General features: G+C 37.2%; 1 protein-coding gene across 4 annotated transcripts in view; it reads right to left on the reverse strand.

Annotated features, from left to right (window-relative positions):
* The window catches only part of CFAP99 (cilia and flagella associated protein 99), a 55,540-nt gene that overhangs the window by 30,430 nt on the left and 774 nt on the right, over positions 1-24,336 (reverse strand). For 2 of the 4 annotated variants that reach the window (XM_051798579.1, XM_051798577.1), the window contains exons 2-6: positions 21,727-21,854; positions 10,703-10,847; positions 8,612-8,706; positions 2,448-2,560; positions 288-468 (exon numbers count right to left, since the gene is read on the reverse strand). In XM_051798579.1, the coding sequence (XP_051654539.1) occupies positions 288-468; positions 2,448-2,560; positions 8,612-8,706; positions 10,703-10,847; positions 21,727-21,846 (654 nt within the window). In that variant the 5' untranslated portion in view covers positions 21,847-21,854. Of the gene's footprint in view, positions 1-287; positions 469-2,447; positions 2,561-8,611; positions 8,707-10,702; positions 10,848-21,726; positions 21,855-23,681; positions 23,700-24,336 lie in introns of all 4 variants that reach the window. The other 2 variants (XM_051798578.1, XM_051798580.1) reach the window with 2 other exon arrangements.

Below are 24,336 nucleotides of genomic sequence, written 5' to 3' on the forward strand. Positions count from 1 at the left end.
CCTCTGAAAGTCACAAAATGACTACAAGAACCAACCTTTTCCCTTTCCTCTGTTTGGCTTACCACTCGCTTCCACAACATTCACTGAAATGAAAAGAATTAGTTTATCGGTGGATTTTTTAGAAATCTGACCTTCAATAACATAGATTATTGCCAAAGTCCTTTTTGATCTGTCAAAGGTTGTAGATTTTCTATTCTCACTTAAAAGAGGTTATTAACTCCCCTACCAAGATTTTGTGCACAAGCATACAAAAAATTTAGAGTTTTTCAAATCATAAATCAACTTACAGGTCGTCTTTTTTCCAGTACTGGCAGATGTGTTGGCAGAGGTAGAGGAATGGCATGTGGTTTGGGCACAGTCAAATTAAATTCCTTTGGCTGAGTGACTTTAGAAGTCTTGACAGTGGTAGCACAATTATTTAATTTATTTGTTAGTTGTTCAATCAGTTGCTGGACTTTTGGCTGCCATCTTCAAATAAAAACAGAATTTTCAATTTTATTTTATTTTTTTTTAATTTCATACAAACTTACACACTATTTGAGGTTGGCATGGGTGCAAATTCTGTAAGGCTTTCAGCCATTCAATTTTGATAAAACTGGTCTATGAATCTGTATTCAGGATTTAGTTGCACTGTGTTACTTGACCTCTTGATAGATGCTGGTCCATTCAGATTACTACTGGTGAAATAGCCACAGTTTTTACAGACTAAGCAACTATTCCTTGCTGCCAGTTCGTTTTGCAACAGGACCAGACTATGAATCAGAAAAGCAGCTGTCATAAGCTAATTACACACTTAACACACTTAAATGAAGAGACTATGAACAAACAGTGGTCTGAATAATGTCACTTGTACCAACCAACAGAGCACACACAAATCAATCTCAAAGCACAGGCAGTTCTAGTAAAAAAGATAGAAAGATGTAAGGAGTTTGGTGAGTTAGCAAATGAACCCTCAGTGAACCCTGGGGGCAGCCAAGATTATTTTTTCTCTGTGTTTGCATTTGGACTTGTATGAAGGTTCAAAATTCTTCCAAGGAATGACAGGAAGGGGCATATTAAAGGTAAGACACAAACAGTGTACTGTCATTACAGGAGGAGCCTTGCAAGTAACTTGTGCAAGTGATGAAGCTCCACTAAAATAAATAGGACTCTTTATATCAACATAATTGACATTAGAAAGAGGAACACAAAGACATATGTAAAAGAATTTCCACTACTGAACTGACTAAACTCATCAATGCATCCTCAGCCCCCTGAAGGAAGTTTCAAACGCAGGAACCAAGTCTGGTCTTTAACATTCTTGTATCACTTACATTTACCACTTCTAGGCAAAACACAATTCATTCCACTGAGTGGAACTGACTGTGAAGGACAGCTCCAATAAGCTGAGTGCTAATGAAACAAGCAGTGGCCTAAGCATCTGCCTGCATGCATGTGAACATATAAAAATGGTGTGAATATGGATGTGTACCTCTATCTCTACCTCTCTATCTGTATCTTTACAGCATTGTAAGCAAATGTTGTAATTAGAGTCACTACACTGGAGTATTTGAGTCAAATTCTGACTTCAAATATATCCATCCCTGTGGTTCCTGTAGAAGTCAGTAAAATTCAGAGTAGTGCAAGCCAAATCTATGCTGTACATTTGCTGGAGTGCTCATAAACTGCACAGTATGAAAGGATTAATTCTAGTGTGACTCTGATATGGCAGAACCAGATGCAAACTCTTTTTCAGCTGACATTGTTTGTAGCATGTTTTTGTCTAACAGTGCCTGCCATCATCTGGGTTAATCTATACTGTTCTGGATAAAACCAGTGAAAAAGTGACCCAGTAGGCTGCAGAGCTGGTGTTTGCCCATGGAACATGGAAATGTTCCAGACTGGCAAGGGTCCTGTTGCTACTTTATCACCACCCAACCAGTGTGTAGACGCACCTGGCACCTCAGAGCGTTTAAGCTGTTAAATGATGCTGTAACTGTGTAAATAAATAATAATTTTAGAAGACTTGTTTACATGCTTATCTGATTTGCTCAGAAGGGATGTTACGACCATCGGCATAAACAAGTCTGTGCATAAAGCCAAACTCAGAGAAGTCAAACATCATTTTTTCAAATGCCTAATGTCACAGATGTTGAAGTGACTTATGAGGCATGACTCTAACTCGGTAAGATAATTTGAACCTTCTATCTTTTTTTTTTTTCAGATTATGATGTTTGATATATTCAGGGGCACCAGGGAGTACATGTACAACAGCTGTGAAAGAACTTTTCTATGACAGAACCTTGCCTCTGGGTAAGTAAAAGGGATCACTAAAGTCTCATGAAGACAAGAAGGGTTCTGAGAGACTTCAACAGAAGAAACACTTTAACAGAAAACTCAGCTTTCAGGGTAAGACTTCCCCAGTTTTTAAACTTTCAGCTGGCCAGAGACTACTAAGTTCTACTTACCTTAGCAGTGGATCAATCAAATTCTCTTTTACATACAGTGAATCGTAGAAGTGACTCCATTCATCTTTTATCCATGTGTTCAAATGCAATTTATTGAAGAAGAACCTAAGAAACTAATAATAAGTGGATTATTTTTAACTATGAATACTGAAGATATGGTGTACTTAAGACCACAAAAAGATAGCTGTTTCTATTACAGACACTGCTGAAGAGCTAGCTTGTATTTTACTTTGAAATTATAATCAGTATTTTTAGGTTCTTCTTAGTTGGTGCACACTCCCATGTCTTTCAGCCCTATTTTGTGAAACACCAATAAATACTAAAATATTTTAGTGGCAAAAAAATTGTCTAGAGGCTACAACATACAGATGTGTTGGTTCATCTTTAATTTGCTTCAAACATTGTGAAAAAACAGTTTTTATTCAAAATTAATTACTACTGGAATACTCTGATTTTTAGTATAATTTTACAATAGAGTTTCAGAGTTTAATATACCCAGAGTCAAGTTCTGATTACTTAGTACTAGATGATCCATGGAGCCCAGAAACCTGTCAGGCCTGGCACTGCACCTGAATTACTTAAATTCTTTTCATCTCCCTGGGAACTGTGCAGGGAGAATTGCTGAAAACTATAGTAAATGTTATACAATATATTTTCTTCTTTTATTGGAATATAATTATTTGTCATATTCTCATTAAACTAGAAGACTGAAATTTGGCACACTTATACATTGTATGGTTCTACATGCTGGAGGAATAGCAACTAACATTTGAACTTTTGTTTGCCACTGCAGTTCACCAGAAGGTCAAAAGCTTTTCTTTAAATCTTGAACTATTCAACTGGCCTTTTGAAACACTCTTGAAAAATGGCACTCAGATTCAGCCTGTATCACTTACAGCAATATAAATTCCAAATTTGAACACTACCTCTTTCATGAAAATTCTTGGAAATGAAAGTACAAGCATCATGCTGAAACAGTCACAGTAAGAGAAAAAAGCACACTAAATAATATTGATATCATGAGACATCCTGGGAAGCAGTGTGCAGTCATTCTGAGAAGCTTCCAGTGGAGACTTGCAGAGCTTAGCTTAGACTCGGCATCAGCCCCATCTTGAGTTGGTTTCTACAGAACCATAAAGCTCTTTGTATTGAGTTTTTAGTTCTGCAAGACTACCAAGGAGCTTCTTAATTCAAATGTGGCTCCAGGCACAAGGTGCCTCAGAGCTTTGTGAATAATTCAGCTACAAACCATTCAGATTTGACTCAAGGTGTTTGCTGCAGATGTGCAACAGGTGTAGAAAGCCTTCTACTTGAAATCTATAGTCTTGATATGACCATTTCCAAGGAATTAACTTGTAAATTTAGCCTTATTTTCATCTATTGTGCTTTTGGTAGTCAAAAGACTAATCAATGCTGCAGGACTAGAAGAATATTACCCCCTTGGATTCCCATTCTTGCCTAGAAACTACTGCTTCTCCCCAAAACTGCAGATGCTGGCTTATCAGCACATCACCCAAAAAAAGATCTTTCATCCCTAAAAGCATGACTATAAACTAAGTGTTGAATTGTCAAGAAGTTGGGTTTTTTGGTGCTGCCAGATTCCATGGAGTTTGCAAAGCATATGGTAAGGGATGCATTTCATCCCATCGGTCTTTGTCCAAGTCATTCATTGTCCTTATGGAGGATCTTCCTCTGTAGCACTTGCATATTGATTAAATTTGTCCCCTAACATAGTAATTTGTACTTATGCAATGTATAAATAAAATGTCAGAAGTCTAGACAGAGTTCATACCCTCTACCAGAACAGAGGCACTTTACAGACACTGTTTCTACCAGTCATTGTAACAAAATTTCACATCCAGTTATCCCAGCAGTTATGTGTGATTACAGACCCCGTGAACAGGTCCCCTGCTCCAGAACTCTTCCCATCTTACAGAAGGCCCTGACTACACAGAAAGTTTATAATAACCATGGTTTTAAACCCATCTAAACAAGTGTATAACAGGAATGAATTGATCATGAGCTGATACACTTAAAATGAATCAGACCCTGAGATTTGAAGCTGGTTTCAAATTTCTAGATATTCAAAGAGCTCACAGAAGAAGCTGATGCAGAAATACTGCAGGTGGTGATTTGTAAATCCTCCAGTTTTCTTTCACTAGCTTCCACTAAGTTAGACTCCTCCTGCTCTGTTTCCCCCTCAGTATTCCTCTTTATAACTAGCCCACCCTAAGAAGCTTCATTCAATTTTCTACTTCAGTGGCATGTGAGACTACACCTCTGAATTGTTGTTTCAGCTCTCCCTGACTCTCTGCCTCCTAAATACGTGCTGTAACTATCTTTTACAAAGTACAACTCAACTGCCACTTCAAGATGAAGAGATGAAACAATAAAAAAGGCTCACAGTGATTTCTATCTGTTGTATTTAACAGCTGGCTGTTACCTCTTTGAGGCCTCCTACTGCAACACCAGTCCTGGACTGGTTATTAACATTTCTCCCTGTATTAAGACAAATGTGTAATCATGTGATTGACACATCTATGATGTTCTCCTGAGGTACAGAGAATGGTTAGCTGTGTAATCAGATATCACTACTGTGACGTATATTTTTGTACTGTTTTAGTCACAGTCCCCAAAGCAATGCTACAATAAGTATATGCCACAATATGCATCATACTAGAGAATACTTGGAATGCAGCCCTGGAACGGTCATCGAGGCACTGCAGGGATTGCAAATGGCAATGCAGGATGACTGGACATCCTTTCTGACCAGAGTGTGTCTGAACCAAAAGTCCACAGTCTTAGTTTTGATAATCCCTGTCACAGATGGTGAATGTTGGCAGAATAAGAGCCACAAAGCCATAGCACATTTCTTTTTTTTTTTTTTAACAACAGAAACTTCTGTGTTTTGTGAACTGAATTGCTAGAACAAATCCCTTATATTTCTATTTGGTCTTTGGCCACATGTGACACAGGTGGCAAACCAAGTATCAGAGGCCGTTGCTTTTACAGCAGCAAAATGGGGCATCTCAGATTTCTGTTTGGATTCTCTCAGCATCTGTCTCTTGAGAGAAGCCACTGGACAGTCATTTTGGTAACAGCATTATTCTGCTTGCTCTTCTATCTTGAATGTTCCAAAAGTTTCACTACTCACAGAGCATGGTAACCAAGTTTCATTTCCCTTTTAGAAGTGGTGGAATTATACCACAGGGAATTATGAAATGAACTGTACCCATTTTTACTACTTTAATGTACTCTGGCTGTAGTAGGACAAGTGTGTATAATTAAAGACTGGTTTTAATGCATTTTTCAGGTGGGCTGAATTAATACCTTGCTTTGGAGAATTTGAACATACCCTGCTAATATTCTTAATGCATTTTTACACAGTGGGATTGTACAGATTTCTGAAAAACAAATAAAAGGTGGGAAGTTTCCTCATTTGGTAATATCTTTACATCCATGTAAGCACTTGCAGAGCTGAAATGCTTATATTCACAATATATGCTCTTGACTCTTGATTTAAGGAAGTAACTGCAAGAAACAGCAGGTTCTGTTTCTCTCTATATATCAGCCACTACCAGAGAACACTGTTACTGACCCAGCCAGGGCTGGTTTTACCTTCCATACACCATAAGGCTGATCTTGTCCTACTATTCCTACCTCATCATAATAGCTATTACAATGCCCAATTCTTATAGTGATATTCCTTTGAAGATCTCAGAAGTTCATTAGAACAGCTGTTAGAAGCAATCAGAACATGAAACAGAACAAAACAGTTTCTTAAATGCTAGAAACAAAACACTATGTATTTTGCATATTTTACAAGGCTATTAAGAAATTATAAAGCTATTTTCAGCTTCATATTGAATTTTTATTTCAATAGCATATTTTCTCTAATACACAAATCCTTAAATTTTAAAATAAATATAGAACAACAACATGTATGAGTAATAGAATACAAAAATAGGCTTGAGCTAACAATGCATGGCTTCTTAAGTTAGAAAATTGGATTTTATCCTATGGCTCTGTAATTATACAACCATAGAGAATTTTTGCATGTATTTTTAATATTACAAAATAAGAGCTTGTGATTTTCTGTTCAAGCAGATGAACATGTGTAAGTGAGGCAGCATTACTATTCTGTCTGGATATTCTGCCTAAATGAACATATTTGAACTTGCATCAGACATAGGGAAACACTGCAACTTTGAGTTGAATGGATTCTGTCACACAGTCTTGTAAGAGAAAGGTCTTAAATCTCACACAGTTGATCACATTCACCTGAAGATTACTCCTTTGAGTAAGGTTCATCTGTGTGATTAAGAAAATTCCATTCAGCCTGTGACACACTGAATTTATTTTTTAATTACAGTAAATCTATCCTAGGTAAGTATATGTGAAAATTTTTTTAGTTATCTTAACTGAATGCAGACACAATAGTCATCAGGCAAAATCTACAGGTCAGCATCCTGAAGGAGAATCTCAGATTTCTGATAACTTTTGTTGCTAAGGCTGCAGATCTGCCTTCTGCTGTTTTTGTCTCTGTTGCTGGGGGGACCAAATGCTGCTTCTAAATCCTCTGCTGCAGGTGCATTAATATCATGAACCATCACTTTGGAGACAAAGAACCTCTTCTAATGCAAGAGAAGAAAAACTAGGTACCATGGTGATGAAGATCTGATAAGATACTTAAGCAAAGTTACATCTAAAGGAAGAAAAAGCAGGTGCATACCATTGGAAAACGCAGCACTTTCCTATCAGAAGAGTTATTCCAGACAAGGAAAGAGAAATTATCTAAAGTGGAACATCAGGGCACTGATGCTTAAGCCATATAAAGCTAGGTGAATGGAATCAACAAGGGATAACTGGCAGAAGTGGGAAAATTGTGTTGCTAGCTGAACGAGCTCAAGATGCACCCAATCCAGTGGCTCGTGTCTAAGATGTTTACCAAAGAAGGGGCTGGGAGGGCATTTTAGACAGAGTGATTTGTCTGTCTACCAGATTATGATAATTCTTCCAGCCACTTCTCTGTTCTTTCTGATAGTTAATGAAATATATAATTTTTGTCTCTGAATGGAATTAATAAAAACCATTCCACACTAAGTCCATCTAAAACCAGACAACCTAACCTGCTCTCTCCCTACATACTGCAAAGCAACTGTACTCGTTAAAGAGACACTGGCATCCACATGAACATTCAGAGTAATCACTACAAGGATAAACCTTAGCCTTTTGACTATTAATTACTAAAATTTGCCTGTCTCTTTAATTCCATATTTGTTATTCAAACAGCGTGTTCAGACTATGCTTTGAAACATCTGGATGATCAAAGGTTACAGATGCTGTGTCACCAGTAATTTAATTTTTAGCCCATTTTCCTGGGAAAACAGGGCTTATGAGAAAGCATTGCCACTCAGTTTATCCCTCTGCCCCTCTTTACAACATAGCTTTTAGGATAACTAGCACTTTCAACCATTTTGAAAGAGAAGCAGAAGATATTTATATTGCTACAGATTTCATGAAAATTAGCAAACAAATAGTGGAGTGACCCCCAAATTGGTGACTCCAGAAAAGGAAAGGCAGGCAGAACTTCGTTGTCCCGCTTTCTATTTGGCAGCAGTTGTTTTGACAATTGCATGTGGTACTGGGGCAATAATAGCTCCAAGTAAGCCACTGTTTTTTGGAGAGGAGAAAAAGTGATGGAAGCACAATAGGCTTGACAATGGAAGTGCTAGTGGGTTGTTCAGGGGGAAAAAGAACACTGATCAGCAGGAACTGCAGGTTTCAATGCAGATTCATTGTGTATGGAAAAAACTTCTCCCGCCTACAGTCAAGGAAGGAATGTGAGCAGAGGCAAGAGTAAGTGTGCAAGTTGGAGGGACAATTGCAAATCACATGAAGTGTAAATTGTGTGATTATTCTACCTTCTCAGATTATATAAAGTATATTTTAAATTGATCTTTGACAGAATATGAGAATCACCCCATAAGTATAGAAATTTAAGGCGTTTGTGATAACAAAATACTAATTTAATTTCTGGATTTTAACAGCAAATAACACTAATTTCTCAATTTAAGATATTCTCAAAATTGAGAAAAGTCATCTGATTACTCAAACAAAATGAAGAGATAATTATTTTTTAAAATGTTTTGTACTTTCATTACCTTTTGCATTTTTGCAGTGTCTAAGGACTTCACAATTCTGCTGAAGTGCTGAAGACCAAGCTCTTCTAGTTGAAAAGTAGCCAGATAACAGATAACTATCAAAAGATACATACATTTAAAATGCAGCAGGCAATTCTAATAAACCTATACTCAGCATACTCTGGGGTTTAGACTGTCACTTTAATTTTAACAGTTTTGATAGTGATTTTTTCAACATACTCTATTTTTAATGTTTTCAGAGAGGATGGCTCTTATTATTCTGTTCCAAATCCACAGTTTATTATACATAACATCATACATAACAAAAAGTTTATACATAAAATTTCGTATTTATTTTACTGTTTTTCCCAAGTGACCACTTTGCCTAAAATGTTGTAATCTTTGGTTTTTTTTCTTGGAAATAAAATCAGGTTTTTAAATTGGGAAAGTCCAAACCTCATTCTTGCACCCCTCTCTGACAAGTACACAGTTTGATGATCTTTGAGTTCTTTTCTAACCTAAATGATTTATGATTCTGTTCTATGATACAGAAAGAGGCACAGTCAGTACTGTGAAATTTTTACAGACCTGTAAAGTTCATGGGCTTCTGTATCAGCCTGCATTTGTTCACTCAGGCTTCACTTGCACTGCAGTGTTTTAGCTGCCACCAAACAGCAATGGTAAAATCAGTAAATTCTGACCAATGTGCTGCAGCCAGCTGAGTGTATTGTCAGGCTTCAATCTCATGTGCTTTAGTATAGCAACATATTTAAGCAGTCTTAGCAGAATATACATTTATCTCCTACAAGCTTTATTAAATTCAAATCTGCTCACACATAGCAACAGCCTTTATAAGCAGCTTTGATCATTTAAGTGTCAATGCAGCTTGGCAAAGGGAATCACAAGCAGCTTAAAAAAATGTAAGCCAATGACCTTAAACTCTCAACTTGTTGATAAAGGAAAATTTTCTGGGGCCTCCCCTCTGCCTATGATTAATGGAAGCTTTTGAGTGGACCAGTCCTGACAATCCAATTATAGCAACACTCAGCTTAAAGATATAATTTATGTGCCCCAGACAATGAAAAACATGGCCCTGGAGAAATGGAGACAATGAAGCATTACCATTTAGAATAAACTCAGTACACTAATAATTTTTTCCTTGACAGTTTAGGTTTCCTTCTGTTTGTTATTTGATTTAGATTTCTGTACTTTTCCAGATTGTGACAGAAGCAACCAGAATTGCCATAAAAAATTTGTAGCTTTTAAAACATAAAATGTAGATATATCTATATGTTTACTGTATTTTTCAACCCCTTTGAATTGACTTTCCAATATACCCACAAAGCATCTGAACATATCTGACTTAGAGAAGCAATGCCAGTGTGATTTGTGATTCCAGCTTATTTAGGGACTTAATAAATCAACTTCAGAATGTGTGTATTAAATGCATAACATAAAAATATTTTTTAAATTAAATTTTAATGCACTTCCCAATGTCTGAAATAACTTTGGGAGTAGTAACTACCCTAATTAACTAGCTCATAGTGTCAGATGTAGCTGTATTGGAACTGATTTTAACCAAGTAACTAACACAAGGAAACCAGCTGACTTCACTCATGGAGACAGACAGAAGTCTGTTTATGTCATTGTGACAGTCAGTAATGAAGATCCCCATGTATGGACAGAAACATCTGCCTATGGTGAGATGTGCTGTTCCTCAGCAGACAGAGCTTTGTTAGAGTTTTGTGTCTGAATGGCAGAGGTAATAGGTTGCATAGAAGAGAATAAAGGGAAATCAGTGAAAAACGTTTTTTAAAGGGTTGGTTAAATGTCTAAGATCCTTCTTCCAGCCAGTGATGCTTTTTCCACCTGCATCTTACCTGACTTTCTTAGGTAAAATTCCAGTTAACACCTGTAGGAATCCAGACTAAATAAAAATTTCAAGTTTTAGACTTTACATTGTAAGGGCATTGGAAAATGTCCTGTATTTCATACTGCACTAGGCACAATGACAATGCTCTGAATGTAATACAATACTAAGATCTGCGCTAGTAAAAAGATATTTTTTAAAGTTTTGTGCTAAACACATTTGGTGTTGTAAAAACAACTCACCTATGTAGAGATTACGCTCAGGAATCAGGCAGTATCTCCCATCCTCAGCATAAAAGGCATTGACTACAACATCCAGTAAGGATTTATATTCTGTGCATCCTGCTAGTGTATCCAATACAAATTTTTCTTCTGTCATCTTAAGAGTCTATAGATACACAAAATTAATAATGATTAATGTATTCTGGAAAGAAAATGTTTGTTGTGTACAAAAAGTACAATAATTTTGAAGTAAGTTGAAAACAGGAATAATGAACAGCAGCGCCCTTGGTAGGGCTGATGTTCTTCTAATGCTGTCAAATATGGGCAGTCCCAGCAAACTAATGGCCCTTGTTAAGGAAAATGTGACCTTCCCCAGTGTTAAACATTCAGTTTATCTGCTGACATACACACTGAGTTAAAGCCCTTGACGTGTGAATGTCAGCAGTTAATGCAAGAAAATCTGAAGTCTCTGAGCTATGAGCAATGGTTAACTTAGGCAACTGTATGAGAAAGTTTCAGCAAAAGTTTGGTTTTCCCATAGGAAACCTGTCCTTTGTCAGCGAAGTCTGTGCTACTTAGGGAGACTAAACCAAGGGGAGAAGCTGAACAGGGATTATGGACAAGACTCTTAATTGTTCCTGAAAACTAAGTTTGGAGAATATGACCAATTTAAACAACTTGTGAGTGCCAGGATTCTTTTTAATGCAGACTGTTTCTTATCCAGCTATGCTCTAGGTGTCTTATAACATTCATGCAACACCACAAGAGAATAGGAGAATCAGATGCTCACTGAATGCCTTTTGCATCCTACCACGTAGTCCCTTTAAAAAGTTTGAAAGCTCCTGAACTTTACAAAGAGTTTCAGTCATAATAAATAACCTACGGAACATCTGTTATTGTATGAGATAAACCTCTAGTATGAACCACCTTTAAACAGTGCAATAAAATCTGAGGCCCAGAACAGTTTATTACATGAATTGAAAAAGGACAGCCATGCAATGACAAAATGACAAACAATAATGATCCTTTGATTTAAGGGGGTTAGACAAGAAGTCAAGAAGAAAGCTAAGTGCCTCTTCTGAAAACACATAGTCCACATTTGATATAAGATCTCTCCCACAGCTCTGAAATGTGGGAACAATTGAACTGCAATAATATATCAGATGAGAGGTTCACCTTGCCTAGGAGGCTCTCTGCTACCCTCTTGATAGCTTTATTTCCCTAATGTGATTCATTTTTAGTTTAAGGGTATTATTAGAGGCTGCTGGATGGAACTGTGTGAGTTTTCTGATGTATGACACTATACAGGTCTTCGAGACTGAGCACATACCAGGTAAAACTTTAAAGTTACAGTTCTAATATTTAAATGTAAAAAATAATGGGGAAGTATTCAAAGTGTTATTTTCTCAGGTTGTCCTTCAGAGCAAGCATAAGTTTTTTCACTACTCCTGCTCAAAAGCCAGGTTTTATTCCTTCCAATTTGTGCACATCACCAGAAAAAAAAACAGAGGAAAGAGACTGAATGCATCTGAAAATTTTCCAAAACCAAAAAAAAAAACACTGATGGGAAGCACTTGCTAAGCACTGAGAATTCTTGTGAGGCACAAGTCCATTCCAAATAAACCTTTTATGGATAAAGATTTATGGAAGTTCTTTCATAAAACTAACAAAGAAAATCCAGAAATCTAAGCCCCCCCTAAATGATCAAATATATATATCCCAAATTTGATATGAGATATCGAAGCATTCACCACAAAAGGCAAAAGCAAACCTAAATAACTGAACTGGAAAAGTGAGAGAGGATGCACTTCCAGTAAAAGTAGGATTGTGACATTTTTAATCTAAAATAATTGGTCTCCTTGAGCAAATGCTCTTGTTCATGAACAGATCAAACTGCAGAAAACAGCAGATCTGGAAATAAACAGAAAGTCCATAGTAAAACTGGTCAAGCTCATTGGAAACAAGCCCAAATAGAAACTCTCACAATTATCTCTGCTAGAAAGCTAGAATTTAAATTGTTTTCAAGATCTTTATTAGATTAGAATCTTTGCATTTGCCTTCTGTGTACTTTGATATATCATACATGTATTAAGTGCTGCAGCAAACCTGTGCTTTTCAAAGGGACTTTGGAGACATGGCCAAAAGTAGATAAACAGATGATACCACCAGTGCCCAAATCATATCTCCCATACAGCAGAGACTGCAGCATAAAAATACAATGGCATATTCACATTTATTTTACTTTTACTGCTCTGAGTTGACAAATCAGTCACAAGCTAAGTGTTAGAATAAACACAGAAGTAAGTGCTTACTCTTGCTTACTCCTTGAGCAAGAAAGTACAAAACCACTACATGGCCTCAAGCCAAGCAACAAGGGTACAGGAAAGGCAGCCTGGAGACAGCTCTGCCCCAGAACATCAGTACTGACTGGTAATTCTGTCAACCACAGGCCAAAAAGTCTTACCATGAAATATAATCAGTCAAATATGCTTTCAACCACAAAAGGTACTGAATGTTCTGTTCCTACATGTAAAAATTGAGAATAGTTAAGCAGCCTGCAGCTGTGTCATCTGAGGAAGTGATCTCATCAAAACTCATAACCAACTAAACAAGACTGGGAAGGAGGAGTACTTGGATAGGAAATCTCAAAGGTGAGCCAGTTGTTGGTTAAGCCCTGTGGATCATCTAGTGAGTGAAAAACTGAGCCAATGCTTTAAACCAGTTAGGATACTCTTTGCATAGAAAGTGCATTGTGTCTTCTACAAATTTCTTCAGGGATATTTAGAATTTATCTGTGTATCTCTGAAATAATATTTGCTTTGGGAAAGGAATATGTTGGGTTGGTGTAATTTCTGGCACTAATTCCTAAATGTATTCTTTCTGTGTGGCTTTATGCTGCGCTTTATGTCAGTGAGATGTATTTCAGAGTGGGACAAATGATCCTGAAACAGTACAATATGACAGATTGTATGTTTATAGCACCTTTTGCATGAGGTTTTCAAAACACTTTACTAACATTAATTGCATTTAATGAGATTCCTTTTGGCTACTATTACTCTCCAAATGCAGGAACTATGGCATGGAGCAGGTAAGAGATTTGCCTCAGGCAGCGCTAAGTCATCGGTGCCAGAATAAATAATAAATAAATGCTAATTTGTGAGCCTTTGATCTGTCCATCAGAGCAACTTCTTACCTTTTCAGGTATACTTTAACTCACGTATTTCTCTGAAACAACCAGCAGTTAGCTGTGTTTGCAAGTATGTGTGAGCCCTTCAGCCTGAGGAAGGCCAGATAATTTACACATGCAGCAATCATCTTCTGGTGCACTTAATATTGAAAATATTCAAAGACAAAACACATCTTTAATAGATACAAATATCTGACGGTGTTCTCTCTATGGCATTGCATTTAATCTTTTTCTGATTAATAAGTGTTTAATTTGTAAAAAAAAAAAAAAAAGATTCTGCCTGAAATTATTGTTCAGGATAATGGGAAAAAGATGTGATTGTCTACTTATGTGCTGATTGGTGTTATCTCCCCCTTTTGAGAAATCCCTAATGCCCTTACCCTGCTTCCACAGATATATTTTCCCTGCTCTCTGACACATACCTGTAGCTGTGAACACCTCAAGTTTCCTCAAGGAGAGAAGAGACTGTGTAAGAAGGCTTGTGTACACAACCAACTTCCAACATGGGTTAGTACAAGAAATAGCACAAATTAAATGGAAAAGTATCTGCAAAATGAAAGCTTTGCCACCGTGGTTGTATCATAATAAGGCTGGTTAGAAAAGGATGGGTGAGGAGAGAAAGAAAAGCTCTTGATTCTGGAGAGAAAGAGAGAAAGAAACATCAGTCATGCTCTCTGAGACTTCTAAGGCTGAGGATACAGTTTGAGGTGAAACAAACATTTTAGAAAGAAGACAATATTTGATGAAAAGATAAAATAGCTTTCACCTCCTGACAGAACCATGTAATAGTATGTAGTGAACCTCTCTACTTCTAGGCAGAATATGCACATTTTGCAGATACAGTCTGATCAGTTTATACTGCTTCAGATATCAGAGCTAGTCCTCTCCAAGTGTTTAATCAAAATGCTGTGGAAAAGAAAAAAAAAATTCCTATTGACTTCATCGGGTTTTGAATCACTCACCAGTCTTCTTTCCATTTGAAGTCAGTAAAAATGCTTCCAATAATTTCAACGGGGAAAAAAACTCCTTGGATCTTAGAATATAACGAGGATCCTGCTTCTACTATTCACAGGAGACAATACTGACCAGTGCTGTACCAAGAGGTACCATTAACATTATTTCCCCTTGTAGTTAATATTAAATCACATGAGCAGAGCACTGCAGAAAACTCAGATTCCATCCTTGCCTTAGGAAGATCCTAATCTGCATTTATGTCAGTAACTAATAATACAAATTAGACTTGTATAATTTAGTAGGATTATTTTTTTCACCACACCTATCATTCTTGCCTTACATTATCTTCATATTTAAAACTAAATCTGTGACTTTTGACATTTGGGGATTTTACTCACAGTTGAGTAAAATCAGTTGAGTGGGCATGTGTGAGACACAGCTGAACCAGCACAAATGAGAACTATGAAGAATTGTGCCAAATTACACCATGTTCTTGTGAAATGAAAAGCTTATAAACAGGCTCATCTTGCTATCAACATGGGAGGGATAAAGGAGCAAAACAGTGAATTTGGGGTGGCAGTTTTGATTTTACAGAACTAAGCTTTTCAGTAGCTGAGATGTAGAAAGGTCAATGTGATGGCTCTGATCCTGCAACTCTAATTGAAGCAAATAATTCCACTGCAAATAGAGTGAGTTATTTGCATAGAGAAAGGCACAAACATTGCATGGTAACTCCCGTGTTAAATCTGTCTCCTGTTATTGTAACAAAAGCTTGATCCTAAAAGTCACGTGGAAGAACAATACCTGGGATGCTTCAGTTAACTACAAAACTTAATCTTCTTTCAAAATAAGCAGATGCAGTCCATTTCTAAAAAAACAGCCTGATAAAATGATATCTTTATGTACAACATACACTGGACGAAACATTACTCTGGATATGGATCATTTTTGATAGATTTAATTGAAGAATGCTTAATAAAAAGATGGGGGTTGGGTACACAAGAATGAAGATATTATCTAGAGGGCATCAGTCTGATAAAAGGAGTATTAAAATGCATTTAGGATAATAAACAAGAAGTAATCTGACTATTCAAATGAAGAACAACAGAAACAGAGATGTAAATTTGAATGTGAACACCAATAATTTAAGGATCTGAGATAAACTTAGGAATTATTTTAAGTTAAATGTGTTATTCAGGATAATTCAAATTGAATTCTGTTTTAATAGCAAAAACATTTAACTGGACTTATTAGTTTTTAGGAGGTTTGAGGGAATAATATGATTCTTCATGATTGAAGGTGAGGGCTTGTTTGTTGCAACTAGGAATCATCCATCATGTTGCTAATGAACCTATGTTCTTATTGAAAATATTTGCAGTGAAAAACAAGTCCAATATTATGTTATAAACATCATAAATTACAATACAGCAAACACAAAGATGGTAAATAACTGGATTATAACTCAAAGTGTAGTTTTCTTCCTGGAAGAAAATCAAGTCTGATCATTCACTGAGAACAACAAACAGAAATTCTTTTTATGATGGAAAGTTCACATATAGCAGAAATAAAATGTAAGGAGTTTAACATAGAATCGCCACTAGACTGATTTTGATCATAACACTCTAATTAGAGGAAACTGTGTTATTCATCTTACTCTATTCAATAATTACAAATCCTTCCGTATTTCATTTGTTTTTCTCTAAAAACAGGAGGCTAATAATCAGTGAGTTTTCCTACCTAACTCCACTTTTATGTAGAAGCCTGAACTAGGAATTGGAAGATAGGAACTGAGATTGGAACATGTCTTTCTTTCTTGCTTTCTGAGTGGCCTTGCAGAGATAACGTTCTCCCTTGACACATTGGTTTTAAACACTATTAACTACCTGCCACTCAGCAATTCTTTTATACATTTCCATCATACTAAAAGAACATTTTATCTTTAGATGTACAGTGGTTCAGACTGACCTGAACTACTGCCAGAGTAATGGTTTACCGCTCTTTAAAATTCACTTTCTGTTCCTTTAGCACTAATTTTCTGATTTCCTATTTGTATATTGAATCACTGGGTGGTGGCAAAGAGCAATGAGTGAAAAAGAAAAACGTATCCCAACAGTTATTTGAGATGGTGTCTGCTTGATCTACCTCACTTACATAAATGCAGGGCAAGATGGGTGATTTTTCAAAGCAGTACACGGGGATTAGACACGCAGCCGTCGTTTCTGCAAATGGAGTGTGCAAAGCTAAATCCTACATACAGCTAGGAAAAAACATACCTCTTGACAGCAGTATCTAATGCCATCATTCCTCTGTAAATAAAGACAGCAAACTACTTATCTCATGTACACCAACATATGTACAGGGTAATGCTTCTGACTCCGGACAGTCTTTCCAGAATATACTCAGAAGCAGAGTGTGTGCCCAAATGTTTGCAGAAGAGGTTTCTGTCTCAAAGCTTGAGACAAGATTTCCTACAATGAGGATATGTGCAGGCAGGACACTGAACAGAATTACAAAGATGCATTAAGAAATAAAAATAATAATAATAATCAAGAGGCCGCTTCTGCTTCTCTTGAAGTTAATGGATACCCCCCCATGTCATTCAAGAGCAGTAAGACCAGAGTAACTCACATGGCCTGATACACGTAACTGATTTTTGACAGAAAGTTGTCGATTTTCAGGGTTTTAACTGACTATTTGGAAATATTAAGCAGTTTCAAATCAAATGCAGGGAAACAGCTAGGAATGTATTTTCAAAGTGGCACACAGGGGTCAGCAGTGCCTTACAAATTTGGCCATATGGTTTTCTTATGAAAATCCGTGCACATTTTGCCAAGTAAAAAACACCCATTTGCATGTGTTTAGTGTGAATTTATACTGTAGCAGTGAACTCCCTGAAAATTCTGTGTGCCCTGACTGTGCCTAGCCCAGGGCAAGCAGAGCTTTCACTACAGTACAGGATGAGCCTGGGACAAGCTGTGCTGGGTCAGTCTGGGAGCTCATACTGATAGAAGAGAGCCTGTCTCACCTACCTGCTCTGTCATATCTGCCTCTTGTGGGCTGCAGCTTGAAGAGAGATATTTCTTACTCGATTTAGGAACAGTAGAGACTGGAACTGAATGTGCAAGAACTTTGAGATGAGTGGAACAAGACCAAAGAGCAAGCAGGACTTGCTGCACAGTGACAATAGCAATGGAATCAACCACTTGAAGAGATGGAACTGGGACAGGTTAAATAAAGAGACCTGAGCAAGCAAACCTGAGGGTAAGAGAAAGGACAGGGATAGAAAGACGACAGAGCTTGGAACAGAACTCAGTTTACCTTTTGCTTCCATCCACCCAATATTTGGCTAGCAGAGTATTCCAAACCTCTACAGAACAGCCATTGTGCACTGCCAAAACATAAAAATTTCTACACAGTCTTAATGGAAGAGCAAAATGTATTATTTCACACAATCATGTATTTTGGCTTTTGTTTTACTTATATCCCTGACCTTACATACATCTAGAAGTAAAAAAAGAAAATCTTGCTGAAGGGTGACTATGCAAAGCTCTGGATTGTGTCACCTTTCAACAAAGACCAATTGTATTAGTTAATAAAAGATCTAATATCAACACCTACAAGTTCCTTCTTACTGTCATTTGCAAAGCAAGCATATTTTCACCCTAGGGCTTCAACCCATTGTATTTTATGCCTCTTTCTTTTTTTACATATTCATGTTGTACAGTCCTTCATTTTAAAATATATTTGCTTTCCTACTTTCACTTCTCTTCCTGTGCCTCCCTTGAACAGCCATTTTTACTGCCTTAATTTGCAAGGATTCCCACAAGAATGGTCTTATGCCGCTGGTAGACGGATGACAGGGATATTTGGATCAAGACAGATTGTGCCTTCCAGACTCACTCCCTTAGGACTACATCCAGCTTCCTTTCATAACATATTCACATTTATCATGTACACAAATAAGAAGCCTACACTTCAGTCGAGGATGCTGGCCTCTCTCTGTGACACTTCCTTGTTGTTGTTGTCAGCTCAATTTCAACAATGTGAAGACAAAACTTCAGCACTCTTATGCTATTTCTTTCCTCATTTATTGGTACTATTGCCACCCTGCTTGTCAGTCAAGCTCATAACCTCAGAGGTCATTTTTCACACAGATTACTCCCCAGGATATCATAACCAGTTTACGTGCACATCTTCTTCACTCTTTTTGAGCAGTAGGTTTCAAGTAGTATTTTCCTATTGCTCCAGAGCTAAAAATCTAAGGTAGTGTCTCAAAATATTCTATTTTATTCCAATAAACATCTCTTTCCTGAGTATAACTAATCCAGTCTTTAGCAAATCAACCATCTGTAATGCTATTGTTAAGTTTGTTCTGATAGTCCATTGATTTGACCCACTTACTCCACCTTCCATCTCACAGCTGATTCTAGCACACAGAACTGAGGCTGCCTGTCAAGACGCTTCACAACTCAGTTCCATCCTGCCTATAATTTCTTACTTTTTACTGATGTCATCTCCCATTTCTGATCAGCCAAGGATGGCCATCTCCTCATCTCATTTATTAGATTTCCAAAGAAGTAATTTTGTTTACTTTCAATCATATATACATGTATATTGCTCTTAAAACCTACTTTATTCTGACGAAGGTTTTGCTCTGCAAAATGTCCTTTGCTCCTTGCAGTTCAGGTGAGAATGTGTGGCTGTCAGAGGCACTTATTTCCAGGATCTGACACTTAACAAGACTGGCATCACAGTGGCTCCTACATCCCCTGCTAGTGGGGTACTGAACTCCCTTGAACATATTTTGGAATGACTGTGTGTACTGTGTTTCTATTTGAGGGAAATAATCTAGCCCAAAACTGTTGGTTTCACCAGGAAAAACCCCAGAAAGCTAGACAATAGGTTAAGGAGCATATTTTATGTGGAACATCAACAGGTTATCAAAGAACTAAACAAGACACTTCAGATATATCATTAAATGGATGCAAAGACTATTAAAGATCCAACTACAATAAAGATCTGCAGTATGAATGAACATACACTGTTCACAGTGACTGGAACCTGATTGCACTTTTAGGGGATGGAAAACTACTAACCAATTAGAAAAGTCTAACAGAACAGAAGATAGCAACTTGTAGAAAAGTCTGATATACTGCATATCCAATCAGTAAATAAATAAACACAGAGCTGCGTCTTGCAATTATTTAGATTTGTGCTCTTGGAATCTGCCCCTCCTGATTTTTGTCTGGCCAGTACACACCACGAGGTTTGCTATTTGTCAGGCTGCTGGCATGGGGAGTACAGGCACGGGCCAAGTCTGTGATTTAGAGTGATGGCATCATTCAGGATACAAACTGAAGGAAGTTTCTGCATGGGTCAGTTCATACTGGCTAATTGGTAAGTGGTCAAGCCTGGAAATCATGTGTACAAAAATGCTGCAATATTTTCAGGATCATATGCCTATTACGAAACAGAAAAGAAAGGAGGGGATTTTTCATGATGAATTATAATCACCCATTTGGTACTGAAATAAAGATGAATTTTATATAAACACATATATTACTTTTTACTTTCTTGGATTATTATTATTATTATGTAGTAAGCGATCTGAAACTATCCCAGAGATTTTGGCCTTAACTTTGGCATCAGCTATCCTCCTTTTTTCTTCCCCTTTTAAAAGGATTTTTAATGAAAATTTAGATTCATGTTTCTGTAATGGAGTTACTACTTCTTTTGTCTTTGTATCACCTTTCCTGGACTGAGAAGAACAATGATCTGAAGATTCATTTTTACAAGTGTTTACTTTGGCAGCAGTGGTAGCTGAATTTACCTGCTCTCAGCCCAGTGAAAAAAGGATTATTTTGAAACTGGATCAGTTCCCTGATGTAATTCAGCATATGAATGCACAAAGGGTTATGGCAGTACTACAAGGCAGGAAGGCAGAGGCAGAAACTAGGGGTCTGAGTGAAAACTGTTTAAGAAAGCAAGAACCCAAGGAATGTGTATAGAGCCACTGCCTCAGCCTCTGGTTTTCACATCACACCTCCATAATTTTATATTCTTGTACTCATTTGTGTTTATGCAAAATCAATGCAACAGACCATCTAACAGGAACAGAAATGGTTTAGACCTTATTGTCAGAAGTGGAAATGAGTACTGGAGCTACATGGCAGTGTGGAATCAGAGCTCCAACAATGTCATTTGATAACACATGGCAGTCTAAACAATATCACTGCCTTCCCTTAGTGATTTTCTAAAGCTGATTCAATCCAGTAGCTGCCTCAGCACAAGTCAGGGCGACCCTGGGGATAAAGAGATGGGAAGAGGTGACAGACCATGGTCAGGAAAGGATGGGAACTGCTCCAGCCACTATAGCCACATATTGGCAAATCGTGGTCTGGTTACTTGCAGTATTTGATTAGAATCAGGTAGTTGATTTACTGCCACTTTCCTTCTATGCCACTGTTCTGATGGTCACTTATGTCCTCAGTGCAAGAGTACCTGATCCTGTGAGTCAGCTTCTGAACTGCATTTGTACACACAGATGGGTGGGGTTGTCAGAAACTTCCATGTGGAAGGAAGAAAGGAATAAGAAACTACAGAACAGCTTAGGCAGAAGTGGAACAGAAGTTTTCTCTATCACTGTCAGATCCATTTTAGAAGGTTGTTACCTTCCTGTTTTTTTTGTTTTTATCCAAGCAGTTTTTTAACCACTCTGATCTTTACTGCCTTATTTTTTGGTGATAACTGTAAGAAATTTGGACTTTACTCATGAATGAAAAATGTCACTGTAAGAAAAATCAATGAAAGTTACAACAACATGTTAGAAAAGAGACATCTTTATATTTTAAATCACATAGTAAAACAAAGTAAGCTATGTAAGATGAACTGACACTTAATATACCTGCAACATCACAGCTGATTCATTCAAGAAATCCTCCACGTTCTGATTTTCAGGGTTGAACTTGTCAAGCTGTTGCACTATTACTGCAATAAGTTCTCTATGTCTGACCATCTTCACCATGGAGAATCCTATAAATACAGAAAATCTTTAATTTTTCATGCCCCCTTCAGTTGTGGCATAATGTATGTTGATAGGCTCATACAGAAGATACTGCAGTAACATAGAAGAGAACATTTAGGTCAAGCTTTCAAAATCACAGTTACTCAGAACAGCTAACAGGAGAAAGGAAAATACAGTACAAACATCAATAAAATAAAATACATATTTCTTACATATTTCAACAAAATTACATATTTCTTATCCTGTAAACATCTTAAAATATCTTTAGGATGAGACCTAAATGGTTAGGTATTTGACAAAAGTAACCTGTGCCAGGCTATTTGACAAAATATAACTAAAGGTAATACTAGAGAAAAGTATGAATTTTTGCCTGTGTGCCATACAGGTCCTATTTAACACACTATTCTTCCCAGTGAGATGCAACAGAAAGCAAAATTTTAGTCTTAAATCTCATCACATATTGCTGTTAACAGCCTATTTTTCCAAAACAAGAGAACAGGATGAGAGAGGAATTATAAGGAAGCAATGAGACAGTGTTGGTCAGTAACTGGGCCACAGTCACATCAGTTGTCTGGGTCACTGTCAAGGTTTCTGAAGGCTCAGCAGGTGGGTGCTTGTTATAGTTGATGCTTTGTTTGTGAAATGACTGCATTCTGTCCATCTCAAATGATGTCTTACTCCTATGTCTGAGAATTTGTAGGAGTGGTTACCTTGCTTTTAATGTTCACATGGCAAGAACTACAATGCATTTGTTCCTACTCATGCACATGTGGTGGTGTATGAAAGACCAATGATAGCAATGATCAGGCCTGAAAGTCATTAATCTGGTTTAGCAATGGGAAAAAAAAAATGAGCACAAAAGTAATTTTCAGTGGTAAAAATAAAATATGTTTCTGAAAATAGCTCTTGTATTTTATATATCATCATATTTTGATGCCAGAAAAGAATGCTTGATCAAGATGATTAATTCCCACTGTGGTAAAGATAATTAATTTCATGCTTTAAAATGATATCATAACATTTCCAGATACAGTGGTTCTGTACTCTGCCTTTCAGCATTACCATACTCAATAAAAACTGCCTAAATAGCACTTCTAAAGTGCTGAAAAAAGAGTTTGTCTGTGATTATGTTCAATACAGGCATTCAGTTACTTGGTATGATCAAGACAAAATGTCCAATTAAAAAAAAAGTCCCTCAAAACAGGGCTGGAACATGACAAGGGATGACAAATACAGAAAGAGGTACTTCTGTTTCTCTGTCACAGGGGAGTTGCTGTTTCTCCACTCCTCTGAGAATCATTTGTTTCTCAGGTAAGAACCTGCCAAGGTTCTTACACTCACAAGGGATTCTGGATGAGTGAGACAGAAATACCTCTGTACTTCAGGCTGAATCATAATTCAGACTCCAACACATCTACCAGCGACAAATATTTTTTCTTCTGGCACAGCAGAAAGAAATTTGAGCTCTCATGCTCTGTACACGCTGATAGTCACCCCTCCCCCCCAAATAACAACAATTAAAACCAAAAACTGGAACACAGAAACTAAGACGTAGCAATGCCTTGAGATCTCTGGACATACACGAGTTCTTAACAGAATTTCACTTGTATTTAAACATGCTGCTATTATTATTGTCAATGTTTTAAAACATACACATTGGGAATAAAATGCTTTTGGTATGACATGCACCCTTGTTTCCACACAATTTTTTAGGAGAATACTCTAATTGCTATGTATAAAAATGATATAAATTTATACTGGGTATAAAATGGCAGAAATTTTCTTTCATCATCAGCTGTAGATTTCAGTTCAAGGGAGGTGAGAACCTGACTTACCCTTTTCTTACAATGGAGCTTGGAGATATTTTGAAAGCAATTACATGGGATAAGATTATCCACAATTGTAGGGACTGGTTTCAATGACCTGAAAGATTCCTTCAGGTTTTACATTCGCTCCTACGCTCCTGGCCTAGAAAGACTGCAATTGCATTTCCTCTGATGAAAGCTGTCCTTAAAAAGAGCTGAACTAAGCCTCCCTGCAAAATTCAGTCGGATCAAGCAGCTACTGCTCAAAATGGAATGAGGTGTTTCTCAGCTGTGTGCTAGAAACAGGGCAACTAATCCAGGGTACGACTGGCCCGATGGTTTTCATACAGGGTACAGTTGCCCAGTGTTTACATCCTGACATTCTCATTTACTCTGGACTCTTCTGCATTGCTGAGTGTCACTCAGAGCAGTTCTGGGCATGGGGCCTCTTTTTAGCACATTCTTCCCTTAAGGAAGCAAGGCATCAGATGGAAAATGTTCACCCTGAGTATCTATAGTCCGGGTCTTCATTTCAATTTGCATGAATGTCAATGTTTTGCGTACTTATTGAAGGTGGTTTACTTGACATGACATGGCATTTTTAAACTATTTGCTTGTAGCACTTAACAATTAAATATTCATTGTACAAAACCTTTTATAAATAAGTTGTATATTTACAAGGTGG

Source organism: Manacus candei, unplaced genomic scaffold, assembly GCF_025592945.1.
Source record: "Manacus candei isolate 608988 ecotype Guabito, Panama unplaced genomic scaffold, ASM2559294v1 h1tg000048l, whole genome shotgun sequence".
Classification (NCBI taxonomy): domain Eukaryota; kingdom Metazoa; phylum Chordata; class Aves; order Passeriformes; family Pipridae; genus Manacus; species Manacus candei.